The sequence below is a fragment of the Paralichthys olivaceus genome, chromosome 2 (genome assembly GCF_024713975.1).
Source record: "Paralichthys olivaceus isolate ysfri-2021 chromosome 2, ASM2471397v2, whole genome shotgun sequence".
Lineage (NCBI taxonomy): Eukaryota > Metazoa > Chordata > Actinopteri > Pleuronectiformes > Paralichthyidae > Paralichthys > Paralichthys olivaceus.
This window is the reverse complement of record NC_091094.1, coordinates 22,441,577-22,462,672: the sequence shown is the minus strand read 5'-3', so window position 1 is coordinate 22,462,672 and position 21,096 is coordinate 22,441,577. Positions and strand designations below refer to the sequence as shown.

Here is a 21,096-nt window from a genome sequence, read left to right as displayed (position 1 = left end):
CAGAACCCTCTACTGCAAGGACCCAGCCAGGTGTGTCATGGCAGGCAAGACGCATTTGTCACTCACCACTCCATTCCCAGAGCATGCAATCTGGTCCAGGTCCAGAATAGCTGACATGTTTTTCCCACGCAGGAGAGGAGTGTGTTATGCTATGTGCAAGTGTGTGCTGGGCAGCTCTGAAGATCTCCAAAAGGAGGAGGAGAAGGAGGCGGAGGGAGGGAGCTTTAGTAGGAAGGGAGGAATGTAGGGTGAGGAGGCTAGAGCAGCAAGCAACAAGGCAGAGATGAAGAGAGGGAGGAAAAAGACACAGCAGAGGGAGTGAGGCGGAGATGGGTGAATAATCTGAATGAAAGCTGACGCAAAGGGGTGGGCAAGATGCAGAGACAACAAGAGAGAGACAGAGACAAGAGGTGGGAAAGAGAGGAGGAAAAGAGACTGAAGTGGGAGGAGAGAGTGAGATTGCAGTTTGTGCTTGGCAGTCACAACGCGTCTCTACATCCAGCCATCGGTGCGTTTAATTGGATTGCGGAGGGTCAGGTGGGTAGAGGGAGAGGGTGGGGCTTAGACGAGAAAGGAGAGAAGGAGGAGGGGGAGAGTGGGAGGGAAAAGAGGGGTGACGGGGTGCAAGGGATGCAGAGGCAGTCCAGGAAAAATGGGCAGGCTGCTAACGTCACACAGTGATACTTGCAAGAGGAGAGGAAAGAGTTCACCCTGGGATGTATTCAGCATCAGCAAAATGGCTGCTCATCACTGAGATTTGACTTCTGCCTCCAGCTTCACCTTGTTAAGGGAGAAGAATCCAATTGACCCCAGCTCCTACATGAGATGTATGATTATGTGAATGACTATAATCAGAAATAATATTAATGATATAATAACTTACAATTGCAAAGGTGAATGACTCAGAGGCACAACCCTAAAGCAGTCTGAACGGTGTCTGACATACATCAGCAAATGTTGGCTCATGCTGCACACTGCTTTATCGTGTTAAATGGATAGTTCCATGATAAATGGAAATTCACTTATTATATACTCATCACCCGATGGAGGAGTGGGTGTTTGAGGCCAGCCGTTTTTGCACAGGCAGCCTCTTCTTCAGACCTAATAAAGCAACAGAAAAACACAACATCCTGCTCGTGCGGTGTAATTCAAGTGTCTGCAAGCCCCAACATTCATATTTGACTTTCCAGTGTTTTAAGCCTAAATGTCAACTACCGGAAGTAGCGAAGCTAGCGGACATAGCCACACCATGATGGCAACTGTTTTGTGTGGAATATGAATGTCGGGGGCTTGCAGACACTTGAATGACACCGCACATGCAGTAAAGAGTCATGTTGTGTTTTTCGATTTCATTTTCGGGTGAACTATCCCTTTAAAATTGCAGTAGAACACAGCATCTATATCAGCGTTAACATATAAAGATAAATTATCCATTCTTCCTTATGTTTGAGGCTTACCATAAAATACAACCCCCTCTCTCACTGTCGAACATTTAAAACCCTACATAAGAGGATCTGGTTCCTCTAAACCTCCCACTGAGTCATTTGATACATATAGTTTATTGATCTGTTCTTTTTTTACTCTCCTCTGTCACATGCACAACTGCTAGCAGTGCAGGACAGGGAGTTATTACACAGACAGGGAAATGCTTCATTGGTTAGTCATTAACAAACACAATAACACGTTTGGGTGTTAACTGTAGTTTATCCTTTGAATTGTTCCCGTCCTAACCCACAGAGGGTGCCACTGACACAAATGTACTGTGTGTATTGAAGGAACTATACACTCCACACTATACAAACCAGAGTTAACAAATGGTATGAAAATATGCATTTACTTTCTCCCCCTTTCTCTTTTACTTTTTCTACTTATTTAATTAATTGGGTTTCATTTGTATTTTAATTGATATTTATTTGTGGAGTGCTGTAAATTATGATATGCATTTACTGAGAAATAAATATTGAAATAAAAATGCATTTGGTGATTTTTGTACAATATGATACCACAACAGAGTTGCATGTGCACTGTTTGTTTTCCACAGACTGTTTTCCAGGGTAAGGTTTAAAAAAAAAAGATAAGACTCATCAGACTGTGATGAAGTGAATGTTACTAAGTACGTGTAAATTGTGATGATCACCATTTATACCTACATGCAATCACAATCAACTCATGTGTAACGAACGAACACAACCACGCCCTTTCCTCGATAGAGCAGGTGCCGCTTTGTGAGTCATCAAGTGTTTTAGCAGGACTCTGCCATCATAGGACTCCTGCTGTTCTGCAGAGCTCAGTTCAAAAGCAGCATCTGAGGTAAATATTCTTCCGCGAATAAAAAAATGTCTATAACATGATATGAAATCAACCATGCAGTATGATCACATTTATCCTCCTCTGAGATGGTGAATGATCTACGACTTAGAAATCCATTGTGAAGCCTAGGCTTAACTTTAGGATTTTCAGAATAGACATACAACAGCATGAAAAAGCACTGCAGACAGAAAAGACTAAAAATACTTCACACATCAGAGCCCTCCAGACGCACAATGACCATGCTTATGGCGCCCTCTGCTGAGTTTACTGGGACAGTGAGGATTGAATGAAACATTGAATGACTTGGCAGCTTATGTAAGAAAGTAGACAATTTTATTTTCTAGTCTTTGTGCCATTGCATAGGCACAAGGTCAAGAAGATAAATGGTGTCTCAGGCAAATAATAAGTAAAAATTATTATCCTATATGGAAAAACATATTAAAAGTAATAAACGGACACATTTAAAACCTCACAGAACATTTTAGACAATATTAAAAACACATCAAGCAAAGATTCCACAGAGGCAAATATCTCAACATTTCGCTCTCCACAGCAAACCCCATAAACCTGACTATGTTCTATTTTTAAAGTGTACAGTCAGCCCTTTCCATCTCCCTGAAGTACAGCAACCCTGTGTTCTTAAGTATGCACTTAAAACAGCAGATCCCATGGGTAAAGGAGGCTGACTCACTACTACCTCCCTCCCTCCCTCACCTCACAGTGGCCTGAGTAGAACATCATGAGAGACTACAGGACTGCAGCACTACACCCTTGGCCTTTAGGTTCTTCTCTATGACCCCGCCTCACTTCCACCACCATCCTCATGCTGACTGCACACTGCTCAGGGTTGTGACATGACTGTTGCAGTACCTGTAGACCACCTGTGGTGGGAGATGTAGCAGCAGAGACGTTTTGACGATTTGTCCCCCAGCTGCTGGAATGTCACGCTGGCTGCACAGAGATGGTGCAGCGGGGATGACCCCTCCCACACAATATATTCTTGTACTGCATATGGGCTCCTACTTTATCACAGCATGTGACAGCACTAGTCAGGTTCAATTAAAATAAACATCTTATTATAAGAATGAATATGTTTAAGTTTGCATCACATTTGAGTTCAGTCCAGCTCTGTTCACGAGACATGCATAAGAAAAATATTTACTATTGTCATTTATCAAAATCTAGGGGAATACAAATTCTCATTTCATCTAGTTATCTTTGACCAGCTGAGTTATGTAATTTGATAGAAACTGTAGCTAACTGCTAAAAAGCAAGTAAGCTACCAACACACCTTTTCCCATAATTTCTGCCCTCACAGTTTAAAATGTTTTAAAAAATACTTGCATTTCACTTTCTTATATAATCCAAACTATGAATTCAGAAAGAAAATTTGTATTCATGTACACATTCTAATTGTTCCAAGCCAAGATCAGTAACACATTTTATAAGAAGCATTTTTACGAGTAGATATTTTAAAAAGCTAAATCAGATGTTGCTTAACTAATCTTTTTGACACACAAATGCAAAAACTTCCAAATAGAATTCAATAAATTATCAGGATTTATGTTAATAACTTTTCTGAATGTGACTGTGTGAGGTCAAAATGGCTGCCATGGAAATAAGGTCAAATACACTGAAGTCTCTCACTCAATGTTCCTGAGACAAATTCTGATACTCTCTTTAAATTACAACTAGGGATCTGGACTGAATCACAAGACCATCTGTGCAAAGAATAGCATTTTATAAATTAGTGTCAATGTAGACAGGACTGAATGCTGGGGAACATGTAGCATGCCTGCTCCTGCTAACATGCGCATTCTCCTATCCTGACTGCAGCAGCTATATTTAGTTCTGGTGGGATGCTGGAAGCAGCCGTGACTGCAGAAAAGTGAGAAAGGGATGAAAGGTTTAACCCTTTGCAGTCACGATGCTCATGAACTACAGAAGAGAGGCTGCTTCCACTCCTCATGCAAGAGACTCATTGAATGCAGAACAGCACAGAAGCAGAGTGCAGTCTCATTCCCCATGCAAATAAAGGGATCTGGAGCAGTGCCCACTCAAGGCCAGTATCACTTTTTCTTGAATGATTATTATTATTATTATATTATCCCAATAAAAGACTGAGACTGAGAGGCAAAGTAGAATACAGTGAAAAGGCAAACAGTCTCTACAACACTCCTCATACTGTGGAGGACATTACCTTGAACAACAACGATATCTGTAAAGATCACCTATATCCATCACACAAGCAGAAACAAGAGAACCACCCCTACAAATATCACAAATATTTGTTGCTTTGTGGTTTGAAATGTACAACTCTGCACAAGGCATTACGCAAACAACAGACGTTTAATCAGGAAGGGGCCTGTTATGATGTTGATCTACTATTTTCCTGTTTTGGCAAAACATTCTGCAAGCACGTGTTGTGTGGTAAAACTGGATACTGCTGGCGATGAACAATGTTCAGATGTAGGGCAAGCAAACGAATATGCTCAGCAGTAGGGGGGTAAGAATGGGGCCACGTCCCAGTACTCAATCCCCTTTCACTAGCATGATCGCTACCCCCCCAACAAATTGAACAACAGCACTTTAGGGAGGATCAAAGAGCATCACTCACCTGACAGTCAAAGTCTTGAAAGTTACGAGCATTCTGCAAGAAAAGTAAAGAAGAAAGTTATTACATATAACACAGTCTCAAAGATGAGATATTTACATCAACCAAGGAGCATGTGTTTTACCTTTGTCCATTTGTTAAAATCTTTGGTTCGTAACTTATTTTGTCAGAAAGAGATAAAAACATAAATCATTATACTACAGTAAAAATTTACGTGTGGCATCTTTTAGATCCAGGCAGAGAACTGTGCCCAGTTTGCAGCAAACTGCATGAAATTAAAAGCGAGCTCTGTGTAATGTACCTGCAGCATATTTTAGGATATGGATGGGTTTAGCTAACTGTGACTAATACTTCATGTTGTTGTTTATGGATCTATTGGTCCAGCCGATTGTGACACAAAGTAGAAGCAAATCTTTTATGCATCTTAAATCAACATCATTATAGACAACATCAGGAGAAATGACTTCCGTTGGTTTAAAAGAAAAATACTTTGCTGTGTAGAACATTATTAATGGTGAAGTATTTTTACATATTATCTCAGTTGGTGTTTTGGCTTTATTCAGTCAGCAGGAGGCTACACAGTACATGGGCAGAGAAGTGAGAGTGGGACGCAGACAAGAGAGAAACTTCTTGTGGGATTCAGTTGTAGGCCAGACCAGTTGATACCATCTGCCTCTAGACCCTTGGGTACAAACTTGTCTCCCCACTGAAATAGCTGCTCAGCAGGAATCATCGTAAAAACATATTTCTAGCCAAAATCTACTCTTTTCTGTTTCTTAAATGCTGTTCTGTGCCAAGTATGGTAGAATCCCTATTAAGGTGGATACGGGAAGAAACGTCCTTGCATTGAATTCATGATAATTGAACTGCATTAGCTCCTAGATATACTGTATACTGAGTTTTTAGGACTGTTAACAAAGCTCCTTGATCATAGTTGGCCACTTCAGCATACTGAGGAGAGCGAGGGCATTGCAAGATGGCTCAATGCATCAATATTATTATATCAATATTGTCACGCCAACTGTTATATTAGCCTAACAGTAAATTAGCCCATTAACTCCCTCATTACTATGTATGTGTTTCTCTGAAGTAAACTATAATAGTACATTCTGAGCATTGACCATAACCTCATCTTTACCATTGATATGTTTATGTGGCTGCTGCAGAGAGTACTCAGTTTCCCATCTACTTTGCTGCATCATATAATCTGAACAGTAATCACAACTTGTTTTGATCACTTCAGCAGAGGATCAGAGAGAAAATGAGAAGTCTCTTTCATCAGTTATCATGTCATCATCTCTCTAACTTCATTCAAAGCTCCTGCTTGTCTATTTATTGAGCTGGCCACTAGGTGGAGTAAGAGGTCAGTGCCAGTTTTCTAACCTTGTGTTTTTTTATGATGTATATCCTTACTATGTCATCTAAACAAGATATCTACCTTAACCACCACAGTCACACCTTAACCACCACAACCACACAGTCTGACAAACAGAAATATAGGAGAAGGGCAGAAGGAGAGAGGAAGAGCTTTCATCTAATTTTGTTTTTTTCTCCTCCATGCATCTGTCTCTCACTCGCTAGTCTTTGAAGTTCTGTAGAGCGGTATCTTCCTGCTTCTTTTGATCAGTCTTTTGCTTGCCTGTCCTCCTGCCTGTTTTTCATTATGCGCTCCCTATTTCTTCATCTGTCTTGCCTCATTCCGTCTATTACCTCTCTTTTTCTATTAACTTGCTCTGTCGTGCTCTCTCTTCTTTTCGTTTTCCACTCGACAGTCGAGAAGATATGAATAATTCACTATGATGAACGGAACTGCAGAGTGTGCATGTCTAGTGTATTAGCGTATGTATTTGCCTGGGAAAACCATATGGTGTGCTCATTTACTTTTAGAACACACCATATATCGGTTCACTTTATCTGTGTGATGATACAGATGTGTTCATGTGCACAGCTCTATGTCTGTTGCCTCAGCAGCTTGTTACTCCTCTGTTTTCACCTTAACTCACCTTATTGGTCAGCAGTGGCTTGATCTCAGTCAGCTGTACATCCTGTAACTCATCCATCTTCCTCTCTGGTCACTGTAAAACCCTCTGTTCAAGAAGAAGAGAGAAAAACATTACTATCACTTATGAACATTTAATAAGCAGTTAGGCAAGAAAATCTGAAGCATTGGCAACATTCCTATTCCTCTGTCAAAATGAATGAAGGAACAGAATATTCCGACCTGACTGGTTGATGAAAAGCTATGGTTGGTAAATTGTTTCTGAAACCCTTTTTGTTATTTATTGAAATCCTCATCACTTTACGAAAGCCATCAATAAAAAGTCCTCTGAAAAAAGCCAGTGTCTGTGGCCCTCATAGGATTGCAATGGACATGACCAATCATTTTAATTCTGTCCCCTGCCTGCCAGCACCCTTGTCCCTGCTCTCGCTGCACGTGAGGCTATCACCGCTGAAGCAGAGACGATAGCCACACATTAGCGAGCAAGTCACAGAAAAGTCATCCTCTAGCATACAGTGTGTGTTCATGTGTTTTAGGGGCAGAGCTTTGACAAGACGGCTGATGGGAGTTGATGAGATGTATCAGTTGTATATTTCCTAAGTGTAACCATAGCTTTTCCAGGATCAGCAACCACAGCTGTAATGTTTGGTCTATGTTTAATAGTGGCTGTTGGCTGTTTGTCAAATATTAATTGGTAAACCTGTAAAATGTCAGGAGATTGTGAAAGATACACATCACATCACAAACTTAACCCAAAACTCATCAGGTATTCAGCTCCCAATTACAACATATCAAACATAGTTAAATAAAATTAAATAAAATTGACTAATTAAATTATTAATTGTGTAGAAGCAGATGTAGTTCATGGCGACAGGTAGCTGTATCACAAGTTCAGTCCTGACAGCATCTCTTTCTTTCTGAATGGGGTACTTAGCTTTCCTGATTCCACACTAGCACAATGTGATTTGTACTGTGTGTTATAATAATACTGTACAAGAGCCAGCCTTATAGACATAGAGGGCATTTTTTCCGTTCAGTTCTCAGGAGAAGGTCACACTTTGAGTCCACACAGGTGATGTTCAAACATGCACACACACAAAGACAGATCAGGCCAGGTTTACCATGAGGCTCTAAAGCCAGCCTCATTTTTTTTCCCTCCGAAAGGAAGCCATTGTCCGTGCACGTAAATACCAAGCAGACGGTTGACACAAAAATGCCCCCCTCCCCCCACTGTCCCTGAAATGGTACCTCATCAGCTTTGCCTGTTTGCACAAGGTGAGGACAGGAAGTGGTATTGAATTACCTGACTGTGCCCAGGCGAGTGGCTCATGTTGCACAAAATAGCAGATAGAGTCTCTGCCTCCTCGAGGTCAATGCTTACAACGGGAAGACACACATGAGCCTGCACTACCATGAGCCTTGCATTTATCTGAACATATGCACATGATGCTATCGCAAAATGCAATAATTGAGGGCAAATGCAATTGGGTTGAGAAGTAGCCAAGAGAAGCAGCTATAATCGCTTCCTAAGACAGAGCCAACCCCCTTAGAATGACCTTGAGCTGCTGGTATCAGGAAACCTTCAGGATCGGTTAGTGATGAGTTTTGCAGCCAGTTAACAGGAAGTACCCGCAATGTTGATGCCACATCATGTCTGTGCTACCAGCAGTTTCATTCTCCGATTGCATGACAAAGGTCTGAACAGGCAGCTGCCCGATGACGCATGAATCGGGTCATAGGTCATCCTGCTCTAGAAACAGACTGTACCTTGCTAGTAAACAACCAGGGAAACAGATGGGTGCAACTGAGCACAATCCTCAAATTACATAAAAACAGAGTTGGAAAAACATGTAGAAACACCAGGCATTGAAGGTACTCAGCCATCAGTATGGGGAGTGAAAACATGCCCAGCAAAATCCCTGCTGACAAATCCGGCTCAAGTGTGGAACTAAATAATATTTAGACAAGTGAACAAGGAAAAAAGAAAAACAAATACTCTGCGTGCTTGAGCAGATTGGGTGTATTGGCCAGACCAATCCAATACTTCCTCAGGCTGTCACAGAAAGTGGGATGAAGGTACAAGGCCGCCTTAATTGTAGCTGGCTAGCCGGGTAATCGAGGTGTTAAGGAAGAGACGGGGTCAGGGTGGGCTTAAAACAACTGACAGATTGACTGGGTGGCTTTCATAGCCCAACCCCACTGACCCCCTTATACTAGGCTACCCAAGCAACAAAGGACCATCACTCACCCACTGAAATCCTGCGCTTCATCCTTTGGTGTCCACCTGATAGAAATAGAACAACTGTAGGCTCTAGCAGATCTCACAGTCCTTAACCTTGCAACAAATCACCTTAAAGAACACCAGCTCACATTTAGCATCATCTTCCGCCATCCAAACCCCATCTTACCTACTCCATGCCTGCTCTACTGTTCATCCTGCGCAGCTGTTGCCATAGAGACAAAGCTGGTTGCTGATGTTTATTCTAAGCCAGGCTAACCCCAAGGGAGAGATGGGAGGCAAGGGGAATATACATAGTGGAAAAAGTGACAGGAATTGATTAGGAGAAGCTCTAAACATGTGCTTACTGCTTTCAGCATCGTTTACTCTCTGACAATCTCCCAAACCTAGATCAGCCATGCAGACTTTCAAGATATGACAGAAAGGATTAGTGTAACTGCAATAGAATATCAGGAGAAGTCGTCCCAGAAGAAAGGAGGGAAATTCCACTAAGTAACCGGGCAGCTTGTGTGTCTCAAATAACTAATGAGGAGCAGGATGGGGGATGGATTGAGGGTCCTTCCAGCCTCAACAGCAGGACTATCTGTTGTAACAGACTCACAAACAGTCACCAGAATCTGTTTTGCTCAGCTCTTATGCTTGAGGAGTTACACAAATTGCATGCTGACCCTCACATATCATTTCCCTCATTTATTCTTCAGCTCCATTTCCCCACACAGAATGTAGCTGCAGATACAAATTGTATCAGAGGTAAATCCCATGGTCCACCCCACGTAGTGAAGGTCAGCCTTTACTACAGCCTAGTTTCAGTGCTAAAACCAAGGGGACCAGGAAGTTTTGAATTCTGGCCCAATGACCTCATCTAAAGAATTGCTAGGACATTTTGAAATCTGTCAATTTAATAAATGGATAACTTATCTGGCATCACTCCGAGAGTCCCTCTCATGTTGGCAAGCACTGCTGCCTACCTCACACATATTATCCTATCATTTCTGCTGCTGGAAGAAGAGAGGGGACGGGCCTTTACCTTAATGCTGAGGTGCAGGCGCCAGACTGCATGCATATGAGGATACAGAGGCATGTGCCAAAACACCCACTGTAGATATATGGTATCCATGCCAACAAAAAAGGGTCCTAGCTGCCATGTCAGCACATGGGGCTGATCGATGAACACATTCCCTAATCCTCCTCCTGCCTCCCTCCCACATCTTCCTCAACCCCTCTGTACACTTGTTCCCTGTCTTTGTCTGTTCATCTCCATCTCACCTTGGGCTGTCAGGAAGTCTGGGCAGGCCACATGATGGACAACTCAGAGCCCAGCTGTGATGTTAACGCTGCCTTGAGCCTGTTCAATTAGTCCTCTTTCCTCTTAATTGTTATAGCAATAATTTTATTACCATAGCCATCGTGACTTACATATATATATATATATATATATATATATATACACCTGGTATCATCCTTCATGTCATGAGCATTGACCCATCTGGCCTCAGACTGACCGAGTGAATGTCACCTTGATGACCTCATGTTAACCTCTGTCTGTGTCTCTGTAGAGACATTGACAGCCAACAGACATATTGCTATGGTGATACAAAGCTGAAATATTTAACTATTTACACACTGGTTAAAAAAGACTATAAAATATGGACGACATGTCTACACTTCCACCCACAAAAATAAAGCCAAACCATGCTGCATTCAGGTGCTGCCATCTTGTACTGGTGACATCATTTTGAGCCAGAATCTACACAGGAGGGATCAGGGAGTGGAGCTGTGGTCCCAGAGATACACCTGCATTACCACAGGTCAACCTTAGCTGTCAATAATGACATCTCAACCTGTTTTTATGTCATCAAAATTTAATTACAACTTACATTATCAGTAAAAATGAACACCTAAATAACAGCATACATCAGTGTGATACGAACGAAATCTAAAATTACAGAAACCAACTTTGGGGAATTTTTATTTGGCATGTACTAATATTTACTAATATTTTTTAGTTTAGCTCATATCCGTGATGCTAACATGGAGGAGACAGGGTTTATGAAGTATGCTACTGGCAACGAGGGGGCAATGAAAATGTTTCAGCTTCACTCTGACATATCTGACATGTTAATTTTTTTCTGTCATTGGCAATGTAAAATTATTCAGATAGTTTCAGTCTCCTCTAGTGCAGGGTCTCTGTTTTCAACAGACTTTATAGGAACGCCAATAAGGATAGGTGTCGTCTGATGATAACCATATCAATCAAATCATATGACAGAATTTTGTGGCATGTTTTACCCCACGACACAGAATATCAATGCATTCATTTAAAAAAAATGGTGTATTTATTTTATCTACTTAACCTGATACGATTCCTTCCCTTTAGAGATAAGCCAAAAGGTTTCTGGCTTGAAAGCAATCCCAAAAAAATTGCATACATTTAGTTTTATGTTTTAGTTCTGCAAAGGTTCTAACTGTTTCCACCACATTTGAAGATGAAGGTTATTTCACTATGTAATAAAACAAAATGTCCCTGTCCATCCACTTTAGCTGGTGTTGACAGCTCTAAAGGCAAAACACTATTGGTGTGTCCCAATTTAGGAGCTGAATCCTCCCAAGTCTGCATTTCTATACCAAACACGACCCTCAGAGCAAAGGATCAGGTTTAGTCAGGCCTTGAAAGTAATCGAAAGGACACTACATATTGGGCTGCATCCAATAAACCATCCAGCCCTTTATTTGGGCCATGGCCTCTGACAATTAGCAACTCTTTTCCAGAAAGAGGAAGCAGTGTCTTCTGCCTGCCTGCTTGTTTTTTTATTGGGAGACGAATTATTCTAAGGACAGTTGCTAACACACAGAAGCGCAAACATGTTTGTCCTCAACAAGAGCCTCAGTCTTTGGTCAGCACTTCACCAGGATACACATCACAACAGAAAATAGGCCAGCACAAATTCCACAGTATCTCCCCTCGTACCAACTATTCACACTGCCTAACTTCTGTCTTCTGCTCTTTATGTGAAGGACTGTTTTGCTGTCAGGGCTACAAAACAAGTGGAAACAACTTATCCCTGCACAGTCACCAGGGTGGTCACGCCTTACCCCGGGACAGGGAGACTTTTCCATGTAGTGGGTGCGTCATTAGAAAACTCTTCCCCTCAAACTTTTCATAACCAGGCCAGGCCATATTTACAGCAAATTTGCACAAGAGTAAAGCTAATGGACTGTGACAAGGCTCAGTTCCAGATTACTGCTCTAACCCGAGCCATTTGGTAAGAGAATTAGAAAAGGAAAATCCATTTGTTTAGCATTTGAGCCCCCGTCTCCCTTCTCCTGTACGGTCAATAACAACACGGGTGATAGAAAGGCTCGTTGAATGTTATCCGATCTGTTGAATTCTGTTCAACAGGGGAGGGTTAAGACCCAGGAGAAAATCTGATCTGGAGTTTGCTCTTTTGTTCTGCATCACAGAATTGCTGACCTATAGCACAGAACATCCCCTTCTGATGCTGTGTGCAAACACACACACACGAACAAGCACAGACACCAGTTCACACTCGCTTACACACATCTCTCCATGCTTCACCTCTACTTAATTCAATGACAGCTTGCTCTCGCGAGGCTCCATCATGCTCCTTACAGCTTATGTTTCTCCTGATACAAGCTGACGGATCTTCTTTTCCTTCTTTTGACATTATAACAAAAAACGTTGACATATCTATCATGTCTTTTTCTCTCAAAATTCTCTCAAAACGTCTGTTTATTATCTCATCAGAGAGCTGAACAACACCCAGCTCTGCCTTTGAAATCAAACTGAAAACTCTGGATTAGGTTGTTTTAGGTCTGATTTTGCTTGTGTCATACGTTCTCATGGATACACACAGATATATGCCTAAGACCACTGGATAGAAGACAAAAATAAAGTCTCCTTGTTTGCAAATTCAAAAGGAAATGTACAACAAGCAACTCACTCTGCCAGAAAATCTATTTTAAGAGGGTTAATAAAAGAAACAAATGTTCCTCCTCAAATACCTGCCTCCTTGTTTGATCCGCCATGGATTTAAAAAAGGTCTAATAAACGCTAAATGCTGCATTACTATAATTGACTCATCCCCCTCTTCAGAAAACTTAATCTAAAAGCAGACTCACTCTGTCACTACCACATTTAATATCCCGAGCCTCAGGCCAGTCATAACTCAAAATGCAAGTGATAAAAATGTAGTAGAGGTCGTACTTGGGATGGGGCATGGGATATTACACGTAGGGACAATATTATATTAGGCGAGTGCTGCTGTGAAGGTTTAAGACACAAACACACATCCAATAGCATTCCTATGGAAGGAAATTCAGAAACCGTCTTTTAGTTTGTAATATTTAGTCTTTAGCCCCTTTTCCACTGGTCCAATAACCCACCAACACCCACTAACATCTGGCTTTTGTCTGCCATGGGAATGGATCCAATCAGCATTCACACCCAGGTCAAATTACCCTGCAGTACACATTTTTTTTATCAGTTCCGGCTCCAATCAGCACTAATGAAAACAAGAGACCTGGGTGAAGGCGCTAATTTCCTTTTCTTCTTTATTTTGGCAGGCTAGCTGCTGCAGTTTTTCTGGCACAATGTTATAATGTATATGATGTTTGGGTAGTTATTGTCTTTTAAACATCTTGTGAACAATGTGCAACAGTGATTTTTTCTTTGTATCATGCAAAATGCAACACTGGCAAGACAGTGATGTGAGAGAGCTTCTAAGATTCTGGCACGTTCCTAACATCAAACATGTCTCACTAGGGAAAAATAACAGGAAGAAACACTCAATCGCCTTTTTAGCGAATTTACCAACAGTCAAAAACGAGCGTATACCCACTCATTTCTGTGTAAAAGAGGTATTCAATGTGCTTGTATCCATGTCTCTTCAAAATTAGGAAAACCTGAACTTATTGGCCATCACTCTTCGGTGTGTATGTGAGGAAAAGCCTGGTCCATCTGCAAAGAAACTCACTGGCACGTAGCAGCCACTGCACTGATCCGCCTGCCAAAAAGAGGAAACCCCCTGCCCCTCCCCCTCCACACACACAACCCCTTACATACACTCATGCAGGATTGGGGACATCCTCTCCTCAGTTGCACTCAAAAATAGACTCAAATAGAAATCTTTGTAAAGCAAATAACGTTGATGCACAGTATGCACATTCACAGTAACACCTACTGTATACACACTCATACACATCTCTAATCCTGTCAGGCCACTGAGTCCAAGACCCCTCTCATTACTCTCTAAAGGCTTTTAAAGAATTGCATTATTCCCTGAGAGGCCACTTTATCTGCTAATGGTCTTATGAGATTAAAGAGCAGCATCTGGCTGTACTGATTTATAACCGCTTATCTATTGGCATCATCAGCATGCGTCACCTCGTACATGAAGACCCACGCAGGACATGGGTCTCCGAGCACAGCTAAGTGGCCTACCCTAAATAGGTTTGTAAAATTATTTGTCACAATTTCAAGTTAAATCTACGACACAAAAGTAGACCAACAGCCATATTTTCCACTGGTGATGCAATTTTTCAAACCAGCAAAGTGGAAGCTCAATTTATCCAGTAAGCCTGTGTCATACAAGGAAGTGTATGTAGTATTGAATTTTGTATATGACGTGTATGTTGGATGTATATGAGAGGAGCTGAGAGGATGGGAGTCAGCCCTCTGACAGATCTCCTCATAAAATGCACTGGCCTTTTATGAAAAGCCTCACAGTCACCCAAGCATCTATTTTAGTGTAAAGAAGTGGTCCCCACAGCAAGCCACAGATCAATTTAAAGCCTTATGGGTTAGTGTGTTACCATTCTTAGAGGTGCTTGATTTCTCTTGTCCCCTGTCCCCTTCTAGCCCCAATTACAGTGGATGATGTTTTTAGTAACCAGAATGGAAGGAGGGACATGCAATGCATGCCATGGGTGAACAGTGAAGAGAGTGAATAATGAATATCACTTTTATTGCTGTTGAGGTTAAAAGTCACATTATTACTATTGTGACACAGGTAGTAGTAGTACACACACACACACACACACACATTGGATAGCTGTAGATACAAGCCATATATCATCAATAAATCAATACACAGCAACATAGGCAGGTATCACACAAAGGAAGGCCTGGGGAAGAAGTTAGTAAAAGAGAAAGAACAGCCAAAAAAAAAAACCACATCATCACTACTAAGTGGGACACCAAAAGACAGATGAGTCTATAAATCTGCTGTGATGGGTCAGAAAAAGGTGTGAGCCGGTTTGAATGAGTCTCTCCTGGCTAAGCTCCTCCCACTATCTGGCTATAAATAAGACTGAATGGTCAAGCTTGTCTGCCCCTGCATTCAGGCCTGCTAATAGAGTACCTGCCCCTTTTCTTCTGGACCAGACTAGCTGCCACTCAGTCTGTGGGGATTTCCTCTACGATGCTCGGCTGTGCAGGCATTGCAGAGAATGAAAAAGTGCGGAGAGGGAATGCTCGTGTGTGTTTGTGTGTGTCCTCAGCTGGTGGCGGAGAACATTGGACTCCTGCTGGGGGCTCAGAGCGATCTGTTGACAGTGGTCAGACTGGCCGAAGGGCAGCTGGGGAGGCAGCAGCGGGACCATCTGTATAGCCTGGCCAGGAGCTCTCTCTCTCTCACGCAGACATGCACAAAGACACAAACACAGCAGCAGTTCAACAAGCTAGGTGGAAACATTAGAAACCGCTTCCATAAAACATTAACAGAGCACAGAGACATGAGAACCCTTGTGCCCAGAGATAGTAAAGTCTGATCCTGTGTATACAGCAAAGTTTTAAATCAGAGTCTCAAGTCTCCACGTGCTCCAGTGTATGAATCAGTGCTGATGCCTCACAGGAACACGCCACTGCTAATAGAGTTATCCATGTGGTCACAATGACTGATTACTGACAACTCAATCTCCCAGAGAGAGACAGAAGTGGCTGCTCTGGCGTCTTCCCTTGCGAGTGCATGCTGCGGAGGTCGGCGGTGTCCTTGGCAACCACAAGAGGGGGGGGTGTTGAGCCATCCTTGCCTCAGCTGGTGGCGCCGCTGAAATCGAATGACCTTTTTTCCCTCTATCATTTACATAAGTCATTCTCTTCATATCTCTCCAACCAACATAACGTGGGATGCTTTACCTGTTAGCTTTCAGCTTAGCTTTCAATCATAGCTTATACGATGCTCAAGCAATTTTCAAGTTTCAAAGCAGCAACAAGGCGTCCAATAAGTCATACAACTGCACAGACAAATATTTATCCTCCTCACATGTTCAACAGTTTAACATGTGCAACACGTACGACGAGTCACTACTCACACTGAGCTGCATGCTCTCTCACCAGAGACACGATCTCTCACAATGAAAATCCAGCATTTTATGATCGGATCTGTCTAAATTTAACATCTTCTCCCCTAGAAGGTGTCTTCAAACCACCAGGGCACTGTATCTGCTATTTCCTCCATCACAATAACAACCACCAAACCATGTAACCTGCATGGGTGTTTCCTAATCCATTAGATCAAGTAGAGGATGAAATAATTCATGCCCTGCACAGACTAATGTGAGACACAGTAAATAAAGCTGAACACTGCTTACACGTTCAAGTACAGAGAGTCCTGTGTGCAGTGTGTGTGTGGGGGGCAGCTGATCAATGACAGGGACTGGTCTCCTTGTCTGGATGTAGTTAGATTTCGCTTAAAGGAATAAGGCTGAGATGTAGTTTTGACGAAGGACATTAGAATTATCAGAGATGCCATAAAGGAGGAAGCTGAAAGTTGATGCTGTACATTGTGTACAGTTAGCTAAAATGCATGTGCAGGTGTGTGGTGTGGTTCTGAAAATATACTGTATGATCCTAAATCAACAGCAGCACTTAGGGGCAGTGGACCAACCTGGCTAGAATCCAACACTTTGGATCAACAAGCAAACCACCTGTGCTCTGCCTCTCCTCATCACCAGCGGCTGATACTGATGCTGATAAAGAAAATGGAGACAGAAAGAGCCGTCCTCCTTCTCCCAGCATGGGTGTGATAAGTGAGATAAGAAAGTCAGAGAAATGTGTGGACACCTTCTCTCATGCCTGCTAGTGACTGTTTCAGGTGTTTTGTCTTTTTTTTTTTTTACTGCAGTACAGTCTGATGGAACAGGGATAGACAGGATAGCTGTCTGTATATGATGCTGAGAGGAAATTGAAGACATTAAGCTGGAACAGAGGTGTGTGAAGCATCAGCTGCTTTTGCTTTGAAAGCTCCAAGCTGCTGTGCAGACAAAGCTTGTGCTGTAACTCTACGCCTGGTGCAACTTAAGTTACAAATGCAGTTCAGTTACAGAAGCACAGCAGCCCCACCTGAGTTCCAGGAGGGCGACTCAGAGAAAGGCACATACACCATTTTCTCGTGGCTTCAAATGTGTCAAATAGAACCTGTCAATTGTCTCTGTATGACTGAAAAGCAACAGCAAAGCGACACAAAGATGAGTTGTTGAAAATTGATGTTTTTGCAAATATGAGAAACAGTGACAATAAATGTCCCTGTCTGGCACAGGTTATGTTTTGCAGTGCAGGAATGGAAAACCAATAGACACAGTAATGCTGAGGTGAGAGTGAACATGAGGCAGACTCACTGTCAGCACAGTGGCTTAATTACTGTCTCCAAGTCTCCAGTGAGCTTTATTCCCTGACATTCATCCCTGTGAGAAATCCTCTTCAACACAAGAGCATTTCTCACTTTTAGGTACTCTGTAATCCTTAAAATACGCCATGTGTATGTTGTAATCCAGCCTGAAAGGCAATTTAAGTGTTGTTTCTCAATGCTGAAATAAATGTACATCACTCGCTTAAAGTATAAGTACAGAACTGTTGCATTATGCTGTCCGTGTTTGCTCTCTGAAAGCCTGAAGTTATTTTGTATTATTTTCTCTGAGCACCTGCGGAAGGAGGATTCCCTCCGGTTTAAAGAAATATGAGAAAATCTGATGGCTTTAGAAATGACCAGTGTGTAAGATTTAAGAGGACCTATTCATAATTATGTTTTTATAAGTGCATAATTACCTGCAAATAAAAGTCAGGGTGTTTTTGTTAACTTAGAAACAGCTTTTTTGTGTCTACCTAGGGAGTGTGTCCTCTTCCACAGAGTCTGCCATGTTCCACCGCCATGTTTCTACAGTAGCCCACAACAGAAACAGCAAACACTTGCTCCAGAGAGGGCCTTTCGTGTAGGTTCTTGTACACGTTTAAAAGGGACCGGGAGATGATGTTGGTTGCAATATGCAACGTAACCACTAAATGCCACTATATCCTACACACTGAACCTTTAAAAAAAGTGCTGTTATTAAGCTCATACACAAGTTTAAGTGTGTATGAGCTAGTGCTAATCTTCAGGGCCAAGTGAGATAAGATGAACGCATTTCTTGCAGCTTTCAAAATGTAAAAGCTTAATAAACAACCTCTGACACTCCCATTAGTTAGGCAGTAGGTTTTCACTGTAATAATCAACCAGGAGCGGACCGCTTCCAACGATATGGCAATAAACCTCAAACTGAACCCCCCTCATCTACTCTGTCTTTTTACTGGTCATCTTAGAAGCAGCTATTTGTCCATAGGTTGTTATCTGTTGAATCTTCTACACTGAACACAGGTCTTTGTCGACAATGTTGTGAGTGACAACAAATGCCTGGTTGTTGCTTATTGTGTAAGCTCCAGTCAAGACGAACTGATAACGTAACGTTGCTGAGGGCATTGTGGGAGGACACCTGGATTTATGACCAACACCAACATTAAAGTATAAGACACCACAATGTTAACGATTAGAATTAAAGCTTTAATAAAAACAAAGTGTGTTTGTGGTTCTTATTACAAAGGTTATAATGACCTTCCAGTAATTTATGCCGTCATTCAATCGCTAACTTAGATTTACTTTAACATCAACATTAATTCCGACTGATTTACTGTGAAACTGTAAAGCACAGCGTCCTTTTAAAACACATCACAGGATGGCGGTGGTTATTTTTAGCCAGGGGAAACACCTGATGGCCACTCTCTTACACCTCCCACCTGTATGACCTTCGCATGGTCACTAGTGACATTGTCATCATTCATGTGGTGTGTGAGTGGCCTGCAGCTACACCACTGACACCGATCAGATTGATAGTGATGGGTCTAGACTGGGACAGTGTTAGTGACAAGACAAATTGAGCAGAATAAAGAAAATAATATCTACAGTCACACTGGGATAAGATTGATAAGATGGACTGACATACATCTAACACATGGACTTGGGCCTATCTTGGATGACGGTGTCCTGCCAGAGACATCCAGAGAAAATACGACCCTAACATGTGATCATATTAGTATTACTCTCACAAAACTAAAGGTACAACTACTATATTATTCAATTTAACAATTAGTTTATAACCATAGCTCCTCGTTTTTAGACTGTAGCACGCCGGTGTAGTGTTCAAGCATATAACCTCTGTTCTTAAAGGGATTTCATGCTAAATGTTGTATTGTGTGAACGTATTAAATGTCGCCACGAGCTATCCGGCTAACACACTCCACTTGTTTTAGCACGGAAATGCACCATGTAGCGCATCGCATGGTTCGATGATGAATGTCAGTGGAACTTATGTGATTATAAAGTCGGCAGCGGACATAAGAGATGAGACGTGAACACAGACACAGACCCACCGGGGGTACCGGGAGGAAACGGAGGTTATGTCGCATCACTGAGCTCCATTCATCCAACTGCAGTTTTCCAACTGGACCCTGCTCGCGCTCACTGAGCTACAGGCTCTCGCGCTGCTTTCAAATCGGGTTTTTGAATTACCGCGAATCAACAAATAAAAGCTCCATTTTAGTTCTGACGGTTTGACGGTCCTGGAACAAGCAGCGGTGTGGAGAGAGCAGCGCGGACAGCTCCGAGGGAACCCAGCGAGCCGAGATAATCTCCCGTGGCATCGGGCACATCTGTAAGTGAGGAGCGGGGAAATGTTACGTGGAGACGCGGAGCGAAGACTCACCTCGTCGGTTAAAAAAAAACCAAATGCGTGTCCGGTGGCTCCCGCTCAGTCGCTTCGGTAACGGTTGAGTGTTACGGTGGAACGCTGTAGTCTCGGCGCACGGTTCACACGGTCGCTGTCTGTCCGTCGCTTCCTCTCGTCTCTGTCCGACCGGGCTTCGCTGTGACGCGGGGCGGAACTACACGTTGCGCCGCAGACACCGCGGAGGAGCCAATAGGAGGAGGCGCTCCACGGCACAGAGAAGGGGAGGAGTGGACAGAGGTCTCACTCCGATCCGAAATAATCAACACCAAAAGCACAGGGGGGGGAACTAAAGCTAAACGATTAAAGGTCTAGTGTGTAAGATTGAGGTGAAAGGGATCTGTTGGCAGACATTTAATATACAGTGATCAGTGAGGTTTTGTGTGTGATCATCTGAATTGTTCAAATTGTTTTCTTTACCCTAGAATGGGCCCTTTATATTTAAATAGTTTATATACATCAGGAGAGGGTCCTCTCTATGGACGCCGCCATGTTTTTTTACAGTAGCCCAGACTGGACAAACTAAACACCTTTGAGTTTTTATAACAACTGAAGGCGACCACAGGTATTCAGCTCTACTATGCAACTTCAACACTACATGGCACTAATACACACTGAACCTAACTAAACTACCAGAAGTGTTCTGAACAAGAAACAATTCAACTTTATTTCATTTGTGAAGCAAATGTGCATCCCACTTAGAGTTCAAAAGTTCAAACCCACTTTTCCTCAGAGGAAATTGAGATCCTTGTATTTAAAAGGATCGTTCACTCATTATCTACTCACCACTATGCCGATGGAGGGGTGGGTGAAGTGTTTAAGTCTGTGAAACACTTCAGGAGGTTCAGGGTTAAACAGTGTTGCAGCCAAATCCAATACAAC

General features: G+C 42.4%; 1 protein-coding gene across 3 annotated transcripts in view; it reads right to left on the bottom strand.

Moving 5' to 3' along the window:
* ndrg3a (ndrg family member 3a) overlaps positions 1-20,389 on the bottom strand; it is a 31,390-nt gene extending 11,001 nt beyond the window's left edge. For 2 of the 3 annotated variants that reach the window (XM_020086931.2, XM_020086932.2), the window contains exons 1-3: positions 20,194-20,389; positions 6,928-7,011; positions 4,928-4,960 (exon numbers count right to left, since the gene is read on the bottom strand). In XM_020086931.2, the coding sequence (XP_019942490.1) occupies positions 4,928-4,960; positions 6,928-6,984 (90 nt within the window). In that variant the 5' untranslated portion in view covers positions 6,985-7,011; positions 20,194-20,389. Of the gene's footprint in view, positions 1-66; positions 500-4,927; positions 4,961-6,927; positions 7,012-20,193 lie in introns of those variants that run through there. The other variant, XM_020086934.2, reaches the window with a different exon arrangement.
* Between the last annotated feature and the right edge of the window lie 707 nt (positions 20,390-21,096).